Consider the following 17,804-nt stretch of genomic DNA (forward strand, 5'->3'; position numbering starts at 1 on the left):
TTTTTGTAATTGGTACATGTTTTCTTAAATCGCCAAAGCCAATCCCAGGGAACAGTGAAGATTCGTGTGGTCTTTCTGTTCATGTGCTGGTAGTCCATGTCTTTACAAACATGTCTATTTCACCGAGCCCCTCTTGTTTAGGTGGATAGCCCGGCAAATAGACGTCTACAGGAATTAGCTTATCAAATCCCCAAACAGCACTATAAGAATTGTTACTGAACATCCCCCATGCAATTGTGCATGCTCCCATAGCATTAACGTATTTCGGTTTAGGCATTTATTCACATGTCTGGGATCCTCTGGTCATTATACACATTTTCATTAACCAATGAGAGTTTAGTCAGTGGTCAGGGCTGTGGTTTGCTCCCACGTGGTCTTGGGTTTGATTCCTCAAGATATCTCTCTAGCTATTTGCTAAATTTTCCTGCCTCCGAAAGATTGTAGGGTTCTGGGGGAGGCCCCAGTTTTGCAGCCAAGTCCAGGAAGTGGGTTTGGGAGGATTTGTAGGTATGGAAAAAAGTTATATATATCTTAATTGGTATGAAATGGTGATTGCCTGTATCCTTAGTGCATTCTAAATACCCATTGCAAGAGTAATTCTAAGAGAACTTGCACTTTAGATGTACTAGGGACAACAATGTCGTGACTTGGTACCCATGCAGTGTTTCTAGATTCAGAAAACTAATTTTTGTTACTGTTAGTAATTATGGGAACATATAAAAGAAAATCTGAATTTTTTCTTCTTCTCGTATTGCATTGATAGTAATCTTGAATTTGCAACCAACCATTAGAAATTTTCCTGAATACTCTTCTCAAGAGTTATGTACACTAACTCTAAATATATGTTGCTACTATCTTTACCCATATTTGTTGTTTTCTTGTTCATTGCAGATTCTGACTGATATGCACCCAGCAACCAAGAAATCTGCTCTCGAGACTGTGTTGATGGTATTATTGCATAAACTATCATTTTCATTTCTAATTTTTGTGTAGAGGTAGAATGTAGTCCACTTTCACATTGCATAGGGTTAGTTACTTTTTTCATTAAAACCAGAAAGATAATATTATATCAAAAAATTAGGTATAAAGGGTTTAGGTTATCTAAATAAGTCAAATATCAAGCATATGTTTCAGTGGCACTTTGAAGGTTTGGACCATGAATGATAGAAACTCAACTAGTTCCGGGATTTCTAGTGATAGAAACACCTTTGGAAATTGACGAGGTTTGAAATTTTATATGTTTTTCTTAATGAAGAAAATATGAAATAAGCAACTTGGGAGCTATTTTAAATGCAGGAACATTTTATTGTTTTATAAATGATAGTTCTTATGAAAATTATTCATGTTTTACATGCCGGTGGCAAATTTGGTGGTTCAAGTACTGGTATAGTGTCTCTGGTGGCTTACATGGTGTGGGTTTATCTGTCGTCAATGCCTCCCCTTACAATCAAATAAAACAATAGCACTCTTTTGTTTCCTTGCAAATTTACTGTTAGTGAGCCGATGCTATCTGCTGCATTTGCTTTTAAATCCATGTCTTATAACTCTCATTTTAATGATGTGTGAAATGGACCTGAAATATTATTTAAACTATAAGGCATTCTGGTGGGAGTTCAGATCGTAACACCTTGACATTTCTTTGTGATGATGGCTAGAATATATAAGTACCTTCTATTCTAATTCAGTTTTAATTGTTTCCGTTATTTTTTTTTGCTTCTCACCTTGAATTTGTATTAATTTTTTAAAGAAAAATAAGAAGCGAGCAGTCCCTCAAAAGTACATTAAAGATTTCTAACACCCAGTTGGCTACGCGAAATTATCACTGAAAATACATAACACAAAAACACAAACATTCTCAAGAAAGAGCATTCACACAACCCTCGGCTGATTGCATACTTGATAGCACATAGACCTGCAGCTGCCTCAGCGACCAAGGCTGCACGACAATGGAAAGGTGTTGCCAGCCCCCCGCAAAACAAGCCTTCCTCATTTCTAACAATCACCCCTAAACCTGCTTTAAAGGAGTTCAGTTGCCAAGCCCCATCAAAATAGATTGTTAGGAAGTTCACCGCTGGGGGCATCCATCTTGACGTTTGTCTCAAGGGGTCTGGAGGGGCAACCCAAATTGAGACTTCAGGTCTAGTCTTTACTCCCATGAATTCTCAGAAAGCTCCCATGGTTCTATCAATTGTAACAATAGGATCGATTAAGTAGCCTTTGAAGATGAAATTACATCTGGACTTCCAAATTTCCCAGCAAGTAAAGCTGATCATTGAGAATAAATTCATTATCTCCTTTCCCATGTCCTTCAGGCTTAAGACTTCCAACAACCATTTATCAAACATAGAAAAGCCCTGCAAGTTCACTCTGTAACTCAGGGGACCCCCAAACCAAATGGGCATCAGAAAAAGCCACTGTTTCCTCTGACTGACCACAAATGGGGCACAATGGTGAGTTCACAATTTTCCTCTTGAACAAATTCCATCGAGTAGATATGGCATCATTTAAGGGTCTCCATAAGAACACACGAATTTTGGGTAATGGAACAATCTTCCAAATACTCTGCCACACCTCCCTTTGAACTACATGTGAAGTCGAGCCCCTTTCACCCTCCCTGATTCGTTTCTGAGCATGGATTCTCCGATATCCAGATTTGACAGTATAATCTCCATTTGAGGTCCAGGGCCAAACCCTTCCATCACAGCCATCAGAATTACCAATAGGACAGCAACGAATAATGTCAATAGTCTCTCGCGAGACATAAGAATCAATGAGGTCCACTCTCCATGAGTGATTAACTTTGTCCATAATTTCACAAACCTGTTGGGGGGCAAAAGGAGAGATCAACCGAGACACGTTAATGATCCCCTCATGAGGAGGAAGTAGCCAAGAGTCCTTCCAGGTAGAGTCTTTAATAAGAGCATCTCTCCCTTCTAATAAACTGGCCCAAGCCCAGGATGCTCGAGCTCCCTTCTTCGCCTGTAAAAAAATCACAATCCGGGTAATATCTAGCTTTCAAAATCTGCACCCATCCTGCATTTGGATTCTGTAAAATTCTCTGATAGAAACTGATATGTAATTGATTTTGTGTTATTTTATTCAAGAGGCAAAGCCACAAACTTATAGATACAAAAGCATCCTAATATGGTTCCTACGATCAAGCTAAATCATTCACAAATAAGGAAAGAAGTTATTTACAATATTGATAGAATCAACATTCCATTCTAAGCTTGTTCTCCTTCAACACTCCCCCTCAAGTTGGTGTATGTTTATGACACCCAACTTGCTAAGTAACACTTCAAACTGTGCCGAGCTTAATGGCTTAGTGAACAAATCGGCTGGCTGATTTGCAGTTCGAATATGAGCTGTCCGAATCATCCCTTTCTGAATTTTCTCTCTAACCAGATGACAATCTATCTCTATGTGTTTGGTTCTCTCATGAAACACCGAATTCGATGCTATGTGTATAGCCGCCTGATTATCACAAAACAGAGTTACTGGCTGTGTGTGATCAACTCCCAAATCCTTCAAAATGTTCTTTAACCATGTGACTTCGCAGCAAGTGGTAGCCATGGAGCGATACTCGGCCTCCGCACTTGAACGCGATACCGTTGTTTGTTTCTTCGTCTTCCAAGAGACCGGTGCTTGCCCAAGTAAAATGCAGTACCCCGTGATTGATCTCCTTGTGTCTTTACAACGTGCCCAATCGGCATCACAGAATGCCCGCAATTGGAGTGACCCTGTAGATGGTAGTAGGATACCTTGACCTGGTGTATGCTTAATGTACTTAAGCACTTTATGGGCTGCTTCCAAATGCGGTTGTCGTGGCTTGTCCATGAACTGGCTCAGTACATGTACGGCATAAGTCAGGTCTGGTCTAGTTATGGTCAAATATATCAACCTCCCAACCATTCTTCTGTATGACGCAGCATCATCCAGTAATTTTCCATTGAACTGTGAGAGTGATAAATTCTGTTCCACTGGGAACCGAGAAGGTTTGACACCTAAAAATCCAGCATCATCCAAAATCTCCAAGGCCTATTTACGTTGTGACAAACTGATTCCATGCTGTGATCTGGCAACTTCGATGCCAAGGAAATACTTCAACTGCCCCAAATCCTTAAGCTTGAACTAGTTGGCCAAGAATAATTTTGTGTTTTCTATATCCTCCAAATTGTTCCCTGCCAGTATGACGTCATCAACATATACAAGCAGTGCTAGGAAGTTACCTTCTTGACGACGGACGAACAGAGAATAATCGGATCGTGACTGTTGGAATCCCGCGGCTTTGAGGGCAGTAGACAGCTTGATAAACCATTGTCTAGATGCCTGTTTTAAACCGTACAACGACTTGTGCAATTGACAGACCCGATTCTCCCCCTTTCGTCCGAAACCAGGAGGCAAGGACATGAACACCTCCTCATCAAGGTCGCCATTCAAAAACGCGTTGTTCACATCCAATTGGTGGAGATGCCAGCCATGCAGGGATGCCACACTAAGCAGAACACGGACGGTCACCAATTTGGCAACCGAGGCAAAAGTTTCCTGGTAATCAATGCCTTCCACTTGACTGTAACCCTTTGCCACTAAGCGTGCTTTGTAGCGTTCTACCGTGCCATCGGCCTTCAATTTCACCTTGTATACCCACTTACAGCCGATCGGTCGTTTATGAGGAGGTAACGACACCAAGCTCCACGTCCCATTAGCCTGTAAAGCATCAACCTCAGATTTCATGGCGGCACGCCATTGTGGAATTTGGACTGCCTGAGAGAAACTCGTAGGTTCTTGAAGAAGGGTAAGTTGGGCAAGATATGTTTTGTGAGAGTGAGAAAGGTGAGCATAAGACAAAGACTGAGAGAGAGGGTGGGCCGTACCTGAAGGGATGACCAAGTTCGTGGAAGACGATGGTGCGGTTCTTGAAGGGAGGCCAGACGCGAGGTGGAAGTCTTGCAAATAGGCAGGCGGTCGAGTGGAGCGACTGCTGCGGCGCGGAGCGATGGTGGGAGGAGTGGGCGATGGAGATGGGGAATGAGAAGGCAGAGCGGTGAGATCGGTATCAGGTGAGGAAGAAGGCAGAGCCGTGAGGTCTGCAGTAGGTGTGATGGGTAAAGTGGGATCAGGTGGGCCGGTGGGTGGAATGGGCTCAGCAGTAGGGGAAGGCAGATGTGCTTGGGAGAGGGAGTCCATGTCAAAGTGTAAGGACGGGTCAAGGTGAGGGAAAGGAAGGTTGGGCAAATGGTGATGATGTGGTGACGCAGCGGATTGGTGAGGAATAAGAAAAGGAAATACATTTTCAAAAAAACACACATCACGAGAAACGAGCACCTTTTGGTGAAGGATATCGAAAACGCGATATCCTTTTTGACCATAAGGATATCCCAAAAAAAATACAACGAGATGCTCGTGGATCAAATTTCGAACGACTCTGTGCATGGGTAGAAGTAAAACACAAGCAACCAAAAACACGCAAATAGGAATAAGTAGGAGTTTGGTGAAACAACTTTTCATACGGGGTTTTGCCATCGAGAAGAGGAGTGGGTGTTCGATTTATGAGGTATGCAGATGTGAGAATGGCATCCCCCCAAAAACGGTTTGGAAGCCCAGCCTGAATAAGCAAGGCACGGGCCATATTTAACAAGTGTCTATGTTTTCTTTCAGCAACCCCATTTTGTTGGGGTGTGTTGATACAACTAGTTTGATGCATGATACCTTTATCAGCATAGAAGCTGCCAAGGGTGAATTCAGGGCCATTGTCACTACGGATAATCTTAATTTTGGAATCAAATTGAGTGGCAATCATATTGATGAAATTAACTAGAAGAGTCCTAGCATCAGACTTGTGTTTCATAAGATAAATCCATGTGCATCTAGTGTAATCATCAACAATGGTAAGAAAATATTTGGCACTTGAAATCGAAGCAACTTTATAACCACCCCATATGTCAATATGAATTAAATCAAAACTAGAATGAGTAGTAATTGAACTTGAAGGAAAAGGAAGTTTTGTTTGTTTAGTGAAAGGGCAAATGGTACACTTGTCAGTATCACAAGATGTATGTTTCAAATTTGGAAAAGAGAATAATGGAAGAACTCTGGGAGATGGATGGCCAAGGCGTTGGTGCCAAAGGGATGGGCTGGATTTTTGTGCCTGATTGCATGTTCCTGTCTTGCCTCGATCGAGATAGTAGAGGCCCTCCCGTTCAATTCCCGTCCCAATCATCATCCCCGAACGTAGGTCCTGTATGATACAAAATTGGTTTAGAAAAAAGGTTACACAAGATGAATTGGCTAACTTGCTAATAGAAATCAAATTCAATTTGAAATACTGGACACACAAAACGTTCTCAAGAATCAATGTGTGGGACAAGGCAACTGTGCCAACGTGGGTCACTTGTGCCACGGACCCATTCGGCAATTCTACTGTGTGATTAGTAACCGGCCTCGAGGTAGAGAACAAATTGGAATCATAAATCATATGGTCTGTGCATCCACTGTCTAAAATCCAAGTACTTTGTTTGCCATTAGAATTGAGTGAAAAAGCTTTACCTGAAAGGGCATGGGTTGTAGAATTACCAACATGATTAGCAGAGGAGGACCTGTTGTGCAGCTCACTCAATATCTGTTTGCACTCTTCAGCAGTAAAGGGGAATTGCATCTCCTTCCTCTCTGTCACACACGTTGCTGCTTGGTTCCCTTTGGAAATCATCGCACCAAACTCGGCCTCAGCCGCTGCCTTCTTCTTGCGGCAATAATCGGCTGTGTGACCCTTCCATCCGCAGAACGTGCATTTTAGGTGTGCACGGCAATTCTTGGCAGTGTGATTTGTTCTGTTGCACTTGGTGCACTTCAACTCACCCTTTTCTCCTTCGGATTCACGGCTAGAATTCTTCACGGCAAACAAGGCCGCATTCGGTTGTGCCTGAGCTTTACCTGCTGTCACTTCCGATTGCTTCTCATGCCGCAGAACTAGGGAGTACGCCTTGTTCACTGTGGGTAAGGGGTCTTGCAACAAAGTGTTGCTACGAACACTTACATATGAGTCATTGAGACCCATGAGGAACTTCATGGTCTTCTGCGTGTCCAAGTATGCAGCCAGTTCTTTGACAGATCCACGAGTGCAGATTGGGAAAGTGCAAACACGGCCGCATCCGGTTGTGCCTGAGCTTTACCCGCTGTCACTTCCGATTGCTTCTCATGCCGCAGAACTAAGGAGTACGCCTTGTTCACTGTGGGTAAGGGGTCTTGCAACAAAGTGTTGCTACGAACACTTACATATGAGTCATTGAGACCCATGAGGAACTTCATGGTCTTCTGCGTGTCCAAGTATGCAGCCAGTTCTTTGACAGATCCACAAGTGCAGATTGGGAAGGTGCAAACACGGCCGCATCCGGTTGTGCCTGAGCTTTACCCGCTGTCACTTCCGATTGCTTCTCATGCCGCAGAACTAGGGAGTACGCCTTGTTCACTGTGGGTAAGGGGTCTTGCAACAAAGTGTTGCTACGAACACTTACATATGAGTCATTGAGACCCATGAGGAACTTCATGGTCTTCTGCGTGTCCAAGTATGCAGCCAGTTCTTTGACAGATCCACAAGTGCAGATTGGGAAGGTGCACAAAGCGTCACGTTCATCCCATAGTCCCTTCAATTTCGTGAAGTAAGATCCTACGGACATACTTCCCTGCACACAGTCATGAATCTCGTTCTCGATATTGAAGAGTTGAACCACGTTCACATGTGAGAATCTCTCCTGTAGTTCCAGCCACATCTGCCTAGCATTCTTGCATTTAATCACGCTGCTGGCGATGTCTTTTGACATCGACCCTAGCAGCCAAGTTTGGACCAGCGTGTTGCAACGATTCCACTGCTGCCATTTACTTGGATTCTTTTCATTCGGCTCTGCGATCGAACCGTCTATGAGTCCGACTTTGTTCTTGACCGTTAAGGCCATAGTCATGGATTGTTTCCATGTGCTGTAATTGTGTTCGACCAATGGCTGCGGCACAAGAATAGCACCGGGTTGGTCTGAATAATGAAGGTATAGTTGGTGATTGGGATTATCCCACTTGGTTTCCGAAGCCGTGCCTGATGGTTTGCTTTCTGCCATGGAGGTCGGCTAGGGTTTTGTTGTGGTTTTGGTTATTGCCCAGATCTATGCTCTGATACCATGATAGAAACTGATATGTAATTGATTTTGTGTTATTTTATTCAAGAGGCAAAGCCACAAACTTATAGATACAAAAGCATCCTAATATGGTTCCTACGATCAAGCTAAATCATTCACAAATAAGGAAAGAAGTTATTTACAATATTGATAGAATCAACATTCTCCAGCATTGTTTTGTGAGCAGAGCTGTATTGAAGGACATGAAATCTCGAAAGCCCAGACCACCCTCTTCCTTCGGATTGCACAAACTCGCCCATGACTTCCAGTGAATTTTGGAACCATCATCACCATTCTTCCACCAAAATCTAGCCAAATCTCCATTAATATCTTTACAAACAGTAGCAAGGAACTTAAAGCAAGCCATGGGATACGCCGGAATGGCTGTAGCCACCACTTTAAGGAGGATTTCCTTTCCTGCCAAAGACAAGGATATCTGTTTCCAGCCGTCAATCTTTCTTCTCACTCTATCTCTAATATAAGCTAAAGCTGCTCTTTTTGACCTTTCCCAAACCGTTGGCAACCCTAGATAAATACCAGCATTTTCTGCTCCATTAATACCAAAAATCTCACACAACTGCTCTCTAAGGTTCTGGGGTATTCGGGCTAAAAACCATATTATATTTTTCAAAATTCACTTTAGATATAGATTTTAAATAATAATATTTTTATAAGAGTACACGTGTAATAATTTGTAGATGCGTCTTCATGAAACATGGTGTATCGTATCAACACCCTAATTCATCCGTAAAATAATCACAGTTGACATGCAACTTTCGTTCATATTTATCTTACTAGCAAGAAACAAAAGAAGTTTAGTGTGAAACTAAATATGAACAAAAAGGAAAATTGCATCATCATTTGGAATTTAAAATGTCTAGATTTAGTAAGGGATTTATACCTCAAGTGGTTAAGAGTATTTACACTTGCATCCCAGTTCTTAGGTTCGATTCCCCCATCCCCCAATATCTCTTGTATAACAAAAAAATTGCCTTTTTTTTTTACAACATATACCAATTATTACCTCAAGTTAATTAACAAATGAGGTGACATATAATATAACACTTGCTTTATTGATTACTAGGCTTTTTTTTTTAATTTATTTTTGAATTAGAAAAGATAATGAGTAGTTGTGTTCCATAAAAATAGGATTCATTATCTGATTTTTCTTTTAATTTTAATTTGTTTTAATATGAAAAATTGTGAATTTACCATATTATTCTCATTTAATTAATAATTTCAATTCTTAATGTTTGCATTAACCAACGGCATTTTTTGGTATTTTGAATGTTTCACAATTCTCTGCCTTTTGCTTTATATATATAGATAAAATGAAATGTTATCACATCAATTTGAATTTTAAAAGTTGGAATAATTATCGGCGATTCTCAAATTATTCTCATTTGGATGTCTGTAGGATTATTTCAATTTTTTTTTTTTAATACAAGTGATTGATGAAGGAGGATTTACACAAATATTCATTAATTGGGTACTGCTCCCAACTTAGTTACGACTATAGCTAGGTAAAACTTGAAACCTAGAACCTAGTTTTGAAAAGGCTTGGCTTTCAGATTTCGACATTGATTATGAAATATGAAGTAATAAACAAGATTGTAACTCTTTTTCAATAAAGAGACCTACCTTCTTCTTTCTTTTTTTTTTGGAAAGAAAGCGACCCATCTTTTTCGATAAAATGAGAAAGCAAACAAATAAATTGTCTAGTTTTCTCTAAAGTGGAGACTCAATAATTTGACGTGGGTGCATAACGGGCGTGAATTGCCCTGTGCGTGTGACCATTTTTTGAAAATCCTTAACCATTTTACTCAAATGTTCATGCAAAGAGGCTGCAGCTAGGCATATATATTTTCAACCAAAATCCCATTTGAAAACTTCAAATGGGACTCTATCACCCATCATCATTCACCTAAATACATAACCTGAAGGCATACACCATAATAATACTAGGTCTTTGCACGTTTGGCTAAACTGGAGGCTGCAAATGCTAACCTTGCAAAATCCCTTGCCACCTTGCAATGGAATCTTGAAGTAGCTGAGGTTAATCAAGTAGCAGAACTTCGACAGCAAGTTGAGTTAAAAGAAGTGAACCATGAAGAACTCAGAGGAAGATCTCCGATGCTCATCAAGCAAACGTCGAAATGACAGGGAAAGAGATAGATGAGCCAACATAAGTAGAAATTGAGGTCAAGAGAAGGCTTGCTCAGATGACTGACCATTTGATTCATAAACAAGCCCAGGTTGAGGCTCTTTTCTCCGAGAAAGCAACTCTTCTGTTCAGAATTGAGGCAGTGTCAAGGTGGCTAGATGAAAGCAAGTCAATGATTGAAATTTCTGGTTCCTCGTCAAGGGACAAAGAATCAGGCAGACCTTTGTTTGAAGACAGGTTCCGTTCAAGCAGGAGGCAAGCTCCAAAAGGAGTTGAATTTGAACAAAAAAAGATTAAAAAACAAATTATATTATACTATACACTTCTCAACCTATCACCCACATTCTCCCCTCCTGGTTAATGTTTCTTTATCGTCTATTTGAGAATCATGCATAGGAAGGTGGGATTTGTTATGTGATTTGGTATTTATATCACACACGCAAAAGTCTCACACAATACACAATTTAATGAAATACATTAAAATCAGTAAGTTTTTTAATATCATGATACTTTTTCTTCTCTTTTAAAAGTCCTAATTGAATACCACCGGACTTCCATTAATTATTTAAAAATCTGTTTGGGCCTAAATTTGGCACGCCAAAGTTCAAAAGACAGGCCCATGGTGAAATTACCTGCCCAGCCCAAAAAACTTGATAACGAAATCAGGATCCAGACAGGTTGAAAGACCAACGTGGAAACTGTCATATGGGCTTCAAGGATCAGCCCATAAATTTTGTTGGGTTCAAACCCAAGGGAATTAAAAACACACCCACGTGATTGCCTCAGCTTTGAAAAGTCAGCAATTTCAACTAAGTTAAAAATATGAGAGGGACATCTCTGAAACACTACCAGCAGAAGATCAAAACCCATCTGTGATCGGAGATTTTGCTCCAAAAAGCAATACACCATCTTCCAAGGAATTCACGGGTCACGCTTTTTAAATTAGAACGGGAAACAGGGAGCTGTTCAGAAAATACAAAAGAAAAATCAAACCGTCATAAAAAGCCCACACAGACGGTGGCGTCGGTTGAAATAGAAAGCTGCCACCCAGGAAACCAGGGAAGGGACTGCTTTAGGAGGTGACTACTGAGAGCTTATCTACCATGATTGATAAGAATCCCTTTTTTACTTTACATTATAGGAGATCTTTTTAACCGCCCATTATTTAAATTTGAAACCACCTCCCCAAGAGGGTCTCTTATAAAAACGAAGGTAGGCAAGGAAGGAAAGGGCACTCAAAAAATTCAACAATCAATCAAACAATCAGAAATCAACCAAAGGCAAAAAACTCAAAATGATCACTTGATCACTAAGAACCTTCAAACAAACTAGAGCAACCAAAAGCTCATTTGAGCCACAAAAGAAGCCAGCTATAGATCAGAACTTCCAAAGTTCAGACTTAGCGAAATAAGTCATTCAAAACGAGACTTCTCTCGTTACAAATTTGGTTCAGCAAAAGCCAAGACAAGCATAGTTTGAGTTTTCACAAATATGAAAACCTCAACAAATTTTACAGTGCAGTTCCAGCTTGCTAAGTCCTCGAGAACAGCCACTTCTGCCCCTTCAAACTGAAGAAGCTGCAGTTCTGCCCACTCAAATGCCTCACGAAGCATGAAGTAAACATAAAGCTCTGCCAAAATCGAATTTTGGTATCGATTTGTAGCTCAACCTAGCATCTGAAGTCACGAAGCAGTACGGACCAACCCATGTGCGTCCAGTCCAGCCCAAGCCAGAGCCTTCTATCCAAGCAGAAACGGAGTTCCGGCCGTCTTTTAACCTTCCTAGCGTCGATATGCATATTTATTGTTTTGTAAAAGGCAGTTCTACCTAAAAAAGCCCAACTTCTATCAAATATTTCTGGCCAGAACAGCCGTTTGATACTGAGATAAATTATGAAAGTCCTCACCAGTCTGAGGCAAGAAAAGAACTTACTTGGGAGATATTCCTCACCCAAATTCACAATCATTTGTTTTAGAAGTCAGTAACTTGGGGCGCAAGTTATCCACTCTAAAAGAAGTCTGCTAGGAATTACATTGCTAGCAGTGGCACGCTCACACACCAAAGAAAGCTGACTTGTCGACCAATAAATGGTCTCCAAGCCAGTGGGGAACTTTGCCCTTCCACCTCAGGAGTAAACAACGAAAACGGGTGACCAAAATCCTAATTCAATACCACCAAATTTTTATTGATTACTTAAAAATCATAATTGAATACCGCTATACTTTTAGCTCAAAACAATCGATAACTTCATTATCGCATTAGCCAAAGACACCAAAGGCCAACAAAACAAACCAAAACGACAAACAGAAAATAAATCAGAAGAGAAAAATAGCTATAAAGTCAAGGCAACTAAAACCTGAGAAAACGAACGCAAAGGGAACCTCCCAGGCAAAAGAAAGCATTGCTTGGACCAACATGCGTCATTATGGATGCTTTTCCAATTTAAAGTCCTTTGCACACCACATTCCCTCTGTTCAAATTAAATTCACCAAATTTTAACAAGAAATGAAAACTAAACTAAATTATTGTTGAGAATCAATAAAAATCTAAGCTTTTTAAATGGACTTGGAAGATGTTAAAATTGGTAAAAGAGAAGAACTTGCAGAGAAATTTCTCTTGTGTTTTCATTGATATTTTAGCAAGTAGATACAAATCTTAAATACAAGAAAGGAAAAGCTGTACAAGTAAAGTTAACTAAACTTGTGCCTAAAGTCTTGCAACTGATTACAATCAGAATAATGGAAAGATTGCATAAGAGCAGATCCTACAATTATGGCTTGATTTAAACGTGACTAAAGAGATTTGCTGATTCTCAATACACCCCCTCAAGTTGGAGCATGGATATCCAAAGCTCCTAACTTGCGTAGATGGTGATGGAACAGTGCAGTCCCAAGAGGTTTTGTGAATATATCTGCAATTTGATGGGCAGAAGGTACGTGAGTAGTTGCAATAAGACCTGATTAGATCCTTTCACGCACTGTATGAAAATCTAACTCAATATGTTTTGTACGCTCATGGAATACGGGATTTGCCACTATGTGTAAGGCAGCTTGATTATCACAGAACAAGGTTGCTGGTTGTTCATGCTTAATTTGTAAGTCTTCCAAAAGATATTTCAACCATACCAACTCGCAAGTGATAGAGGCCATGGATCTATACTCTGCCTCTGCTGATGAACGTGACACAGTGGTTTGTTTCTTGCTATTTCAAGATATAGGTGCATCACCAAGGAATATGCAAAAACCCATGACTGACCTTCTTGTGGTAGGACACCCAGCCCAATCAGCGTCACAATAACCCCTCAGCTGTAATGAACTCTATGTGGGAAATATGTCTTAGATTTGTTGACAGACACAGGAATGCTAGATTGTAAACCTGCGGACACTCCTATTGTTCAGAATCATCATCTTGGAGAATATCCGGATCAAGTTCCAACTAACAAAGAAAGATACCAAAGGTTAGTGGGAAGATTGATCTATTTGTCACATACTCGACCAGACATTGCTTATGCGGTGAGCGTTGTCAGTCAATTTATGCACTCTCCAAGTGAAGACCATATGAATGCAGTTCTTCGGATACTTAGATATTTGAAGTCTGCACCTGGAAAAGGACTTATGTTCTCAAAGCATGGTCATCTAAATATTGATGGTTATTCAGATGCAGATTGGGCAGGTAATGTAACAGATAGAAAATCCACATCGGGTTACTTCACATTCGTGGGAGGTAATTTGGTGACATGGAGAAGCAAGAAACAGAATGTAGTAGCTTTATCCAGTGCAGAAGCCGAGTTCAGAGGCATGACTAAAGGGATTTGTGAACTTCTTTGGTTAAGAAAGTTGCTTACTGAACTTGGGTATAAACCTACATCCACAATGAATCTTTTTTGTGACAACAAGGCTGCTATAGCCATTGCACAGAATCCGGTTCAGCATGATCGTACTAAACATGTTGAGGTGGATCGACACTTCATCAAACAAAAGCTTGAGGCTAAAGTGTTTCAGTTTCCTTTTGTGAAATCCGAGGATCAATTGGCGGATATTTTGACAAAGGCGATTTCCAGTAAAGCATTCCACAATTCACTAGATCAGTTGGGCATTGGCGACATCTATGCACCAACGTGAGGGGGAGTGTTGGCGTGACTTGTGGATATTGACTTACTTTCCTTACACACCAATAATTCCTATTATAATTGTAATTGATTTACTTTAATTCCTGATTTCCTACTGCAAATAGATTTAGGAATTTATTATTTACTTGCCCATTCAGGTTTCGTTGTATTATAAATATGACCTCCTACAAGGAGAAGAATATACAGAAAATTCCCACAAACAAATATTCTCTCATAGTTTTCATATTTTAGCAAAAATACCCTGGTCTGGTGCCTTCTTTAAATAACGTAAGACGCGAAGAGCTGCCTCTAGATGTGGCTTCCTTGGTTGGTGCATAAATTGACTAAGAATGTGCACTGAGTAGGTAATGTCTGGCCTTGTGATGGTAAGGTATATAAGACGCCCAACAAGTCGCCTATATTTGTGAAGGATCCTTGAGCAATTCACCGTCAGTTGGAGTCAATTTCAAGTTCTATTCCATTGGAAAGTTGACAAGTTTCGCACCAAGTAGCCAGGCATCTTCAAGAATATCTAGTGTGTATTTTCGTTGAGAAATGGAAATTCCTTTCTTTGAACGGGCAACTTCCACTCCAAGAAAATACTTGAGATTTCCCAAGTCCTTTATTCGAAAACTGGTGTGAAGGAACTTTTTAAGGTCTTGTATGGCTTTGTCATCATTTCCTGTAATTATCATGTCATCAACATAAATCAATACTAATGTAAATGATTCACCACATACACGAGTAAATAAGGAATAATCTGCCTTTGATTGGGTATAACCAGCACTCTGGATAGCAGTAGAAAATTTAGAGAACCAATTACGAGATGCCTGCTTGAGGCCATACAATGACTTGTTGAGTCAACACACCATATTCGCCCCCTATCGAAGAAAACTAGGAGGAGGCAGCATATAGACTTCCTCATCCAAATCACCATGGAGGAAAGCATTTTGCACGTCTAGTTGGTGAAGGGACCAGCCACGAACAGTGGCAATGGAAAGCAAACATTTGACAGTGACAAGTTTTGCAACTGGAGCAAATGTTTCCGTATAATCGAGGCCCTCTGTTTGAGTATATCCTTTTGCCACTAAACATGCTTTGTAGCGTTCAATTGTGCCATCTGAATGATACTTGATCTTATAGACCCATTTACTACCAATGGCATGTTTTCCAGAAGGCAGTGGAGTCATAGTCCAGGTATTATTGTGCTCAAGAGCCAAGTGCAAATGTGGTGGGTTCGACAGAGGTAGAAAGACGACTGAGAAAGCAACGGTGAGAAGATGACAAGTGATTATAGGAAATAAAATTTGAGAGAGGGTGGTGTGTACCTGACCGTGAAGATGATGATGGGCCAAGGGGAGTAACACGAACCTGGGAGCCATGATGGTGGTTGGCGGTCTCTTTGGCTACGACGTGGTGCAACTAGAGGAGTGGGATTGGATAAGGATCTGTCATGTTGGTCAGATTCGTTGGGTGGAGGTGATGTGTTTGGTTCAGGTTGAGTAATAGGTGGTGTGTCAATGTATGAAGGTGATGGTGTTTCATGTGGTGGGCCAATATGTGTAGGTGGCGGTGTTTCAGGTTGTGTATGACTTGGGGTGTCTAGTGGTGGTATTGATGTAGAGTGGGAAGTAATGGCATCGTGAATAGGCAAAGGTAAACATAGATGTTCAAAATGATCAAGTTGGGTGTCACAAGGCAAGGTAGAAAATGGAAAATTTTGTTCATGAAAAACAACATCTCGGCTAGAGAAGAATGTCTTAGTTTGAAGGTCATATAGCTTATAGGCTTTTTGACCCAATGGATACCCAACAAATATGCATTTTTTTGCTCGGGAATCAAACTTTGAAGAAGGTTTGGTATTGGTGGCATAGCATAAGCAACCAAAGACTCTTAAGTGGTGATATTGGGGTACTTATTTACGGAGCATTTCATATGGTGTTCTTTTGGAAAGCAAAAGGGTTGGTAAATGGTTGATAATATATGCAGCAGTTTGAATGCTTTCCCCCCAAAATTTTAAGGGAAGGTGTGCTTGAAAATGTAAGGCTTGTGCGACATTAAGGAGGTGGCGGTGTTTGCGCTCAACGACACCGTTTTGTTGGGGTGTAGAAGGACAAGAATGTTGGAAAATGATGCCCAAATCATTAAAGAAAGGACGCATGGAAGTAAATTCACTCTCATTGTCTGAATGAACCTGTTTAACATGACATTAGAACTGTGTTCGCACGAAAGCAAAGAATGATTTTAATAGGCCCTGTGTTTCAGATTTAAATTGCATAAGATGAACCCATGTTTGACGAGAAAAATCATCCACGATGGTTAAAAAATAACGAGCACCAGAGTGTGAATTAATGCGATGAGGTCCCCATATATCACAGTGTATCAAATCAAAGGGTGCAAGCGTAAAAATAGAACTTAAAGAAAATGATAGTCGAGTCTGTTTGGCCATTGGACAGATTTCACAATGAGAATTTAAATTGAAGGGAATACCATATACGGATTTGGACAGAAATTGTAATGGGGCAGCAGAGGGGTGCCCAAGACGACGGTGCCACAAATCAGAATTGGTAGAGGTGGTATGTGCTGCAGGTGGCGGCTTAATATCCATGGGCTTGGTAAGATAATATAGGCCATTATGCTCCTTCCCTAGGCTAATCACCTTCTTCGTTGTTAGGTCCTGTAGAATACAAAATCCTGGGTGGAAAATGACAGTGCAATGAAGATCACGAGTTATCTTACTCACTGAAAGCAAATTGACATTGAAGGAGGGAACAGAAAGGACATCTTTAATAACAAGGTCAGAAATAATTTTCAAGGAACCAGTAGAAATTATATCAACACGTGATCCATTTGGCAACTCGACAGAAGAAGGATGTGATGCCGATGTATGCAAGAGATCAGGTGATGATGTTATGTGGTTAGTGGCACCACTATCGATTATCCAATCCTTAGAACCTTGATGAAAAGAAGCAACATGACATTTGGAAATTGATGTACCTGTGACTTTTTCACAAAACTGAAATTTACCATCACGTAACATAGCCTTGATCTGATGGTATTCATGTGCTGTGAATTGAGGGATTCCATGGAAAGAATCCCCACTTTTGGAAGGAGTACCTTGCGCATTGTGTGCCAATGAGTGCATGCCTTCACAGTATGTGCAAAATAAGGATTTGCCTTTGATATCTCGAGACGTATTGTCGACGCCCGTCATCTTCGAAGTAAGTGTTGCAGCGGAATGGAATGAGGCTTAGAGTATCGAAAATCGATGCTCTGATACCATGTTAAAATTGGTAAAAGAGAAGAACTTGCAGAGAAATTTCTCTTGTGTTTTCATTGATATTTTAGCAAGCAGATACAAATCTTAAAT

General features: G+C 40.6%; 3 protein-coding genes across 4 annotated transcripts in view; 1 reads left to right on the forward strand and 2 right to left on the reverse strand.

Annotated features, from left to right (window-relative positions):
- The window catches only part of LOC18770434 (DNA gyrase subunit B, chloroplastic/mitochondrial), an 89,946-nt gene that overhangs the window by 1,329 nt on the left and 70,813 nt on the right, over positions 1-17,804 (forward strand). Inside the window, exons 4-5 of one of the 2 annotated variants that reach the window (XM_020568336.1) lie at positions 438-507; positions 892-948. The gene's annotated coding sequence lies outside the window, so the exon portion shown is untranslated. The remainder of the gene's footprint in view (positions 1-437; positions 508-891; positions 949-17,804) is intronic. The other variant, XM_020568335.1, reaches the window with a different exon arrangement.
- Positions 3,926-5,740, reverse strand: LOC109950224. Its single transcript, XM_020568337.1, has one exon. It carries the CDS (start codon positions 5,521-5,523, stop codon positions 4,132-4,134), a length of 1,392 nt encoding a protein of 463 aa, XP_020423926.1. The 5' UTR covers positions 5,524-5,740; the 3' UTR covers positions 3,926-4,131.
- LOC109950344 lies at positions 7,302-8,105 on the reverse strand. Its single transcript, XM_020568910.1, has one exon. The coding sequence runs from the start codon at positions 8,103-8,105 to the stop codon at positions 7,302-7,304; it is 804 nt and encodes a 267-aa protein (XP_020424499.1).

The sequence above is a fragment of the Prunus persica genome, chromosome G7 (genome assembly GCF_000346465.2).
Source record: "Prunus persica cultivar Lovell chromosome G7, Prunus_persica_NCBIv2, whole genome shotgun sequence".
Classification (NCBI taxonomy): domain Eukaryota; kingdom Viridiplantae; phylum Streptophyta; class Magnoliopsida; order Rosales; family Rosaceae; genus Prunus; species Prunus persica.

Coding starts and splice junctions, on each gene's coding strand:
- LOC109950224 (XM_020568337.1), bottom strand. CDS start 5,523: ATGGCAAAACCCCGTATGAAAAGTTGTTTCACCAAACTCCTACTTATT.
- LOC109950344 (XM_020568910.1), bottom strand. CDS start 8,105: ATGGCAGAAAGCAAACCATCAGGCACGGCTTCGGAAACCAAGTGGGAT.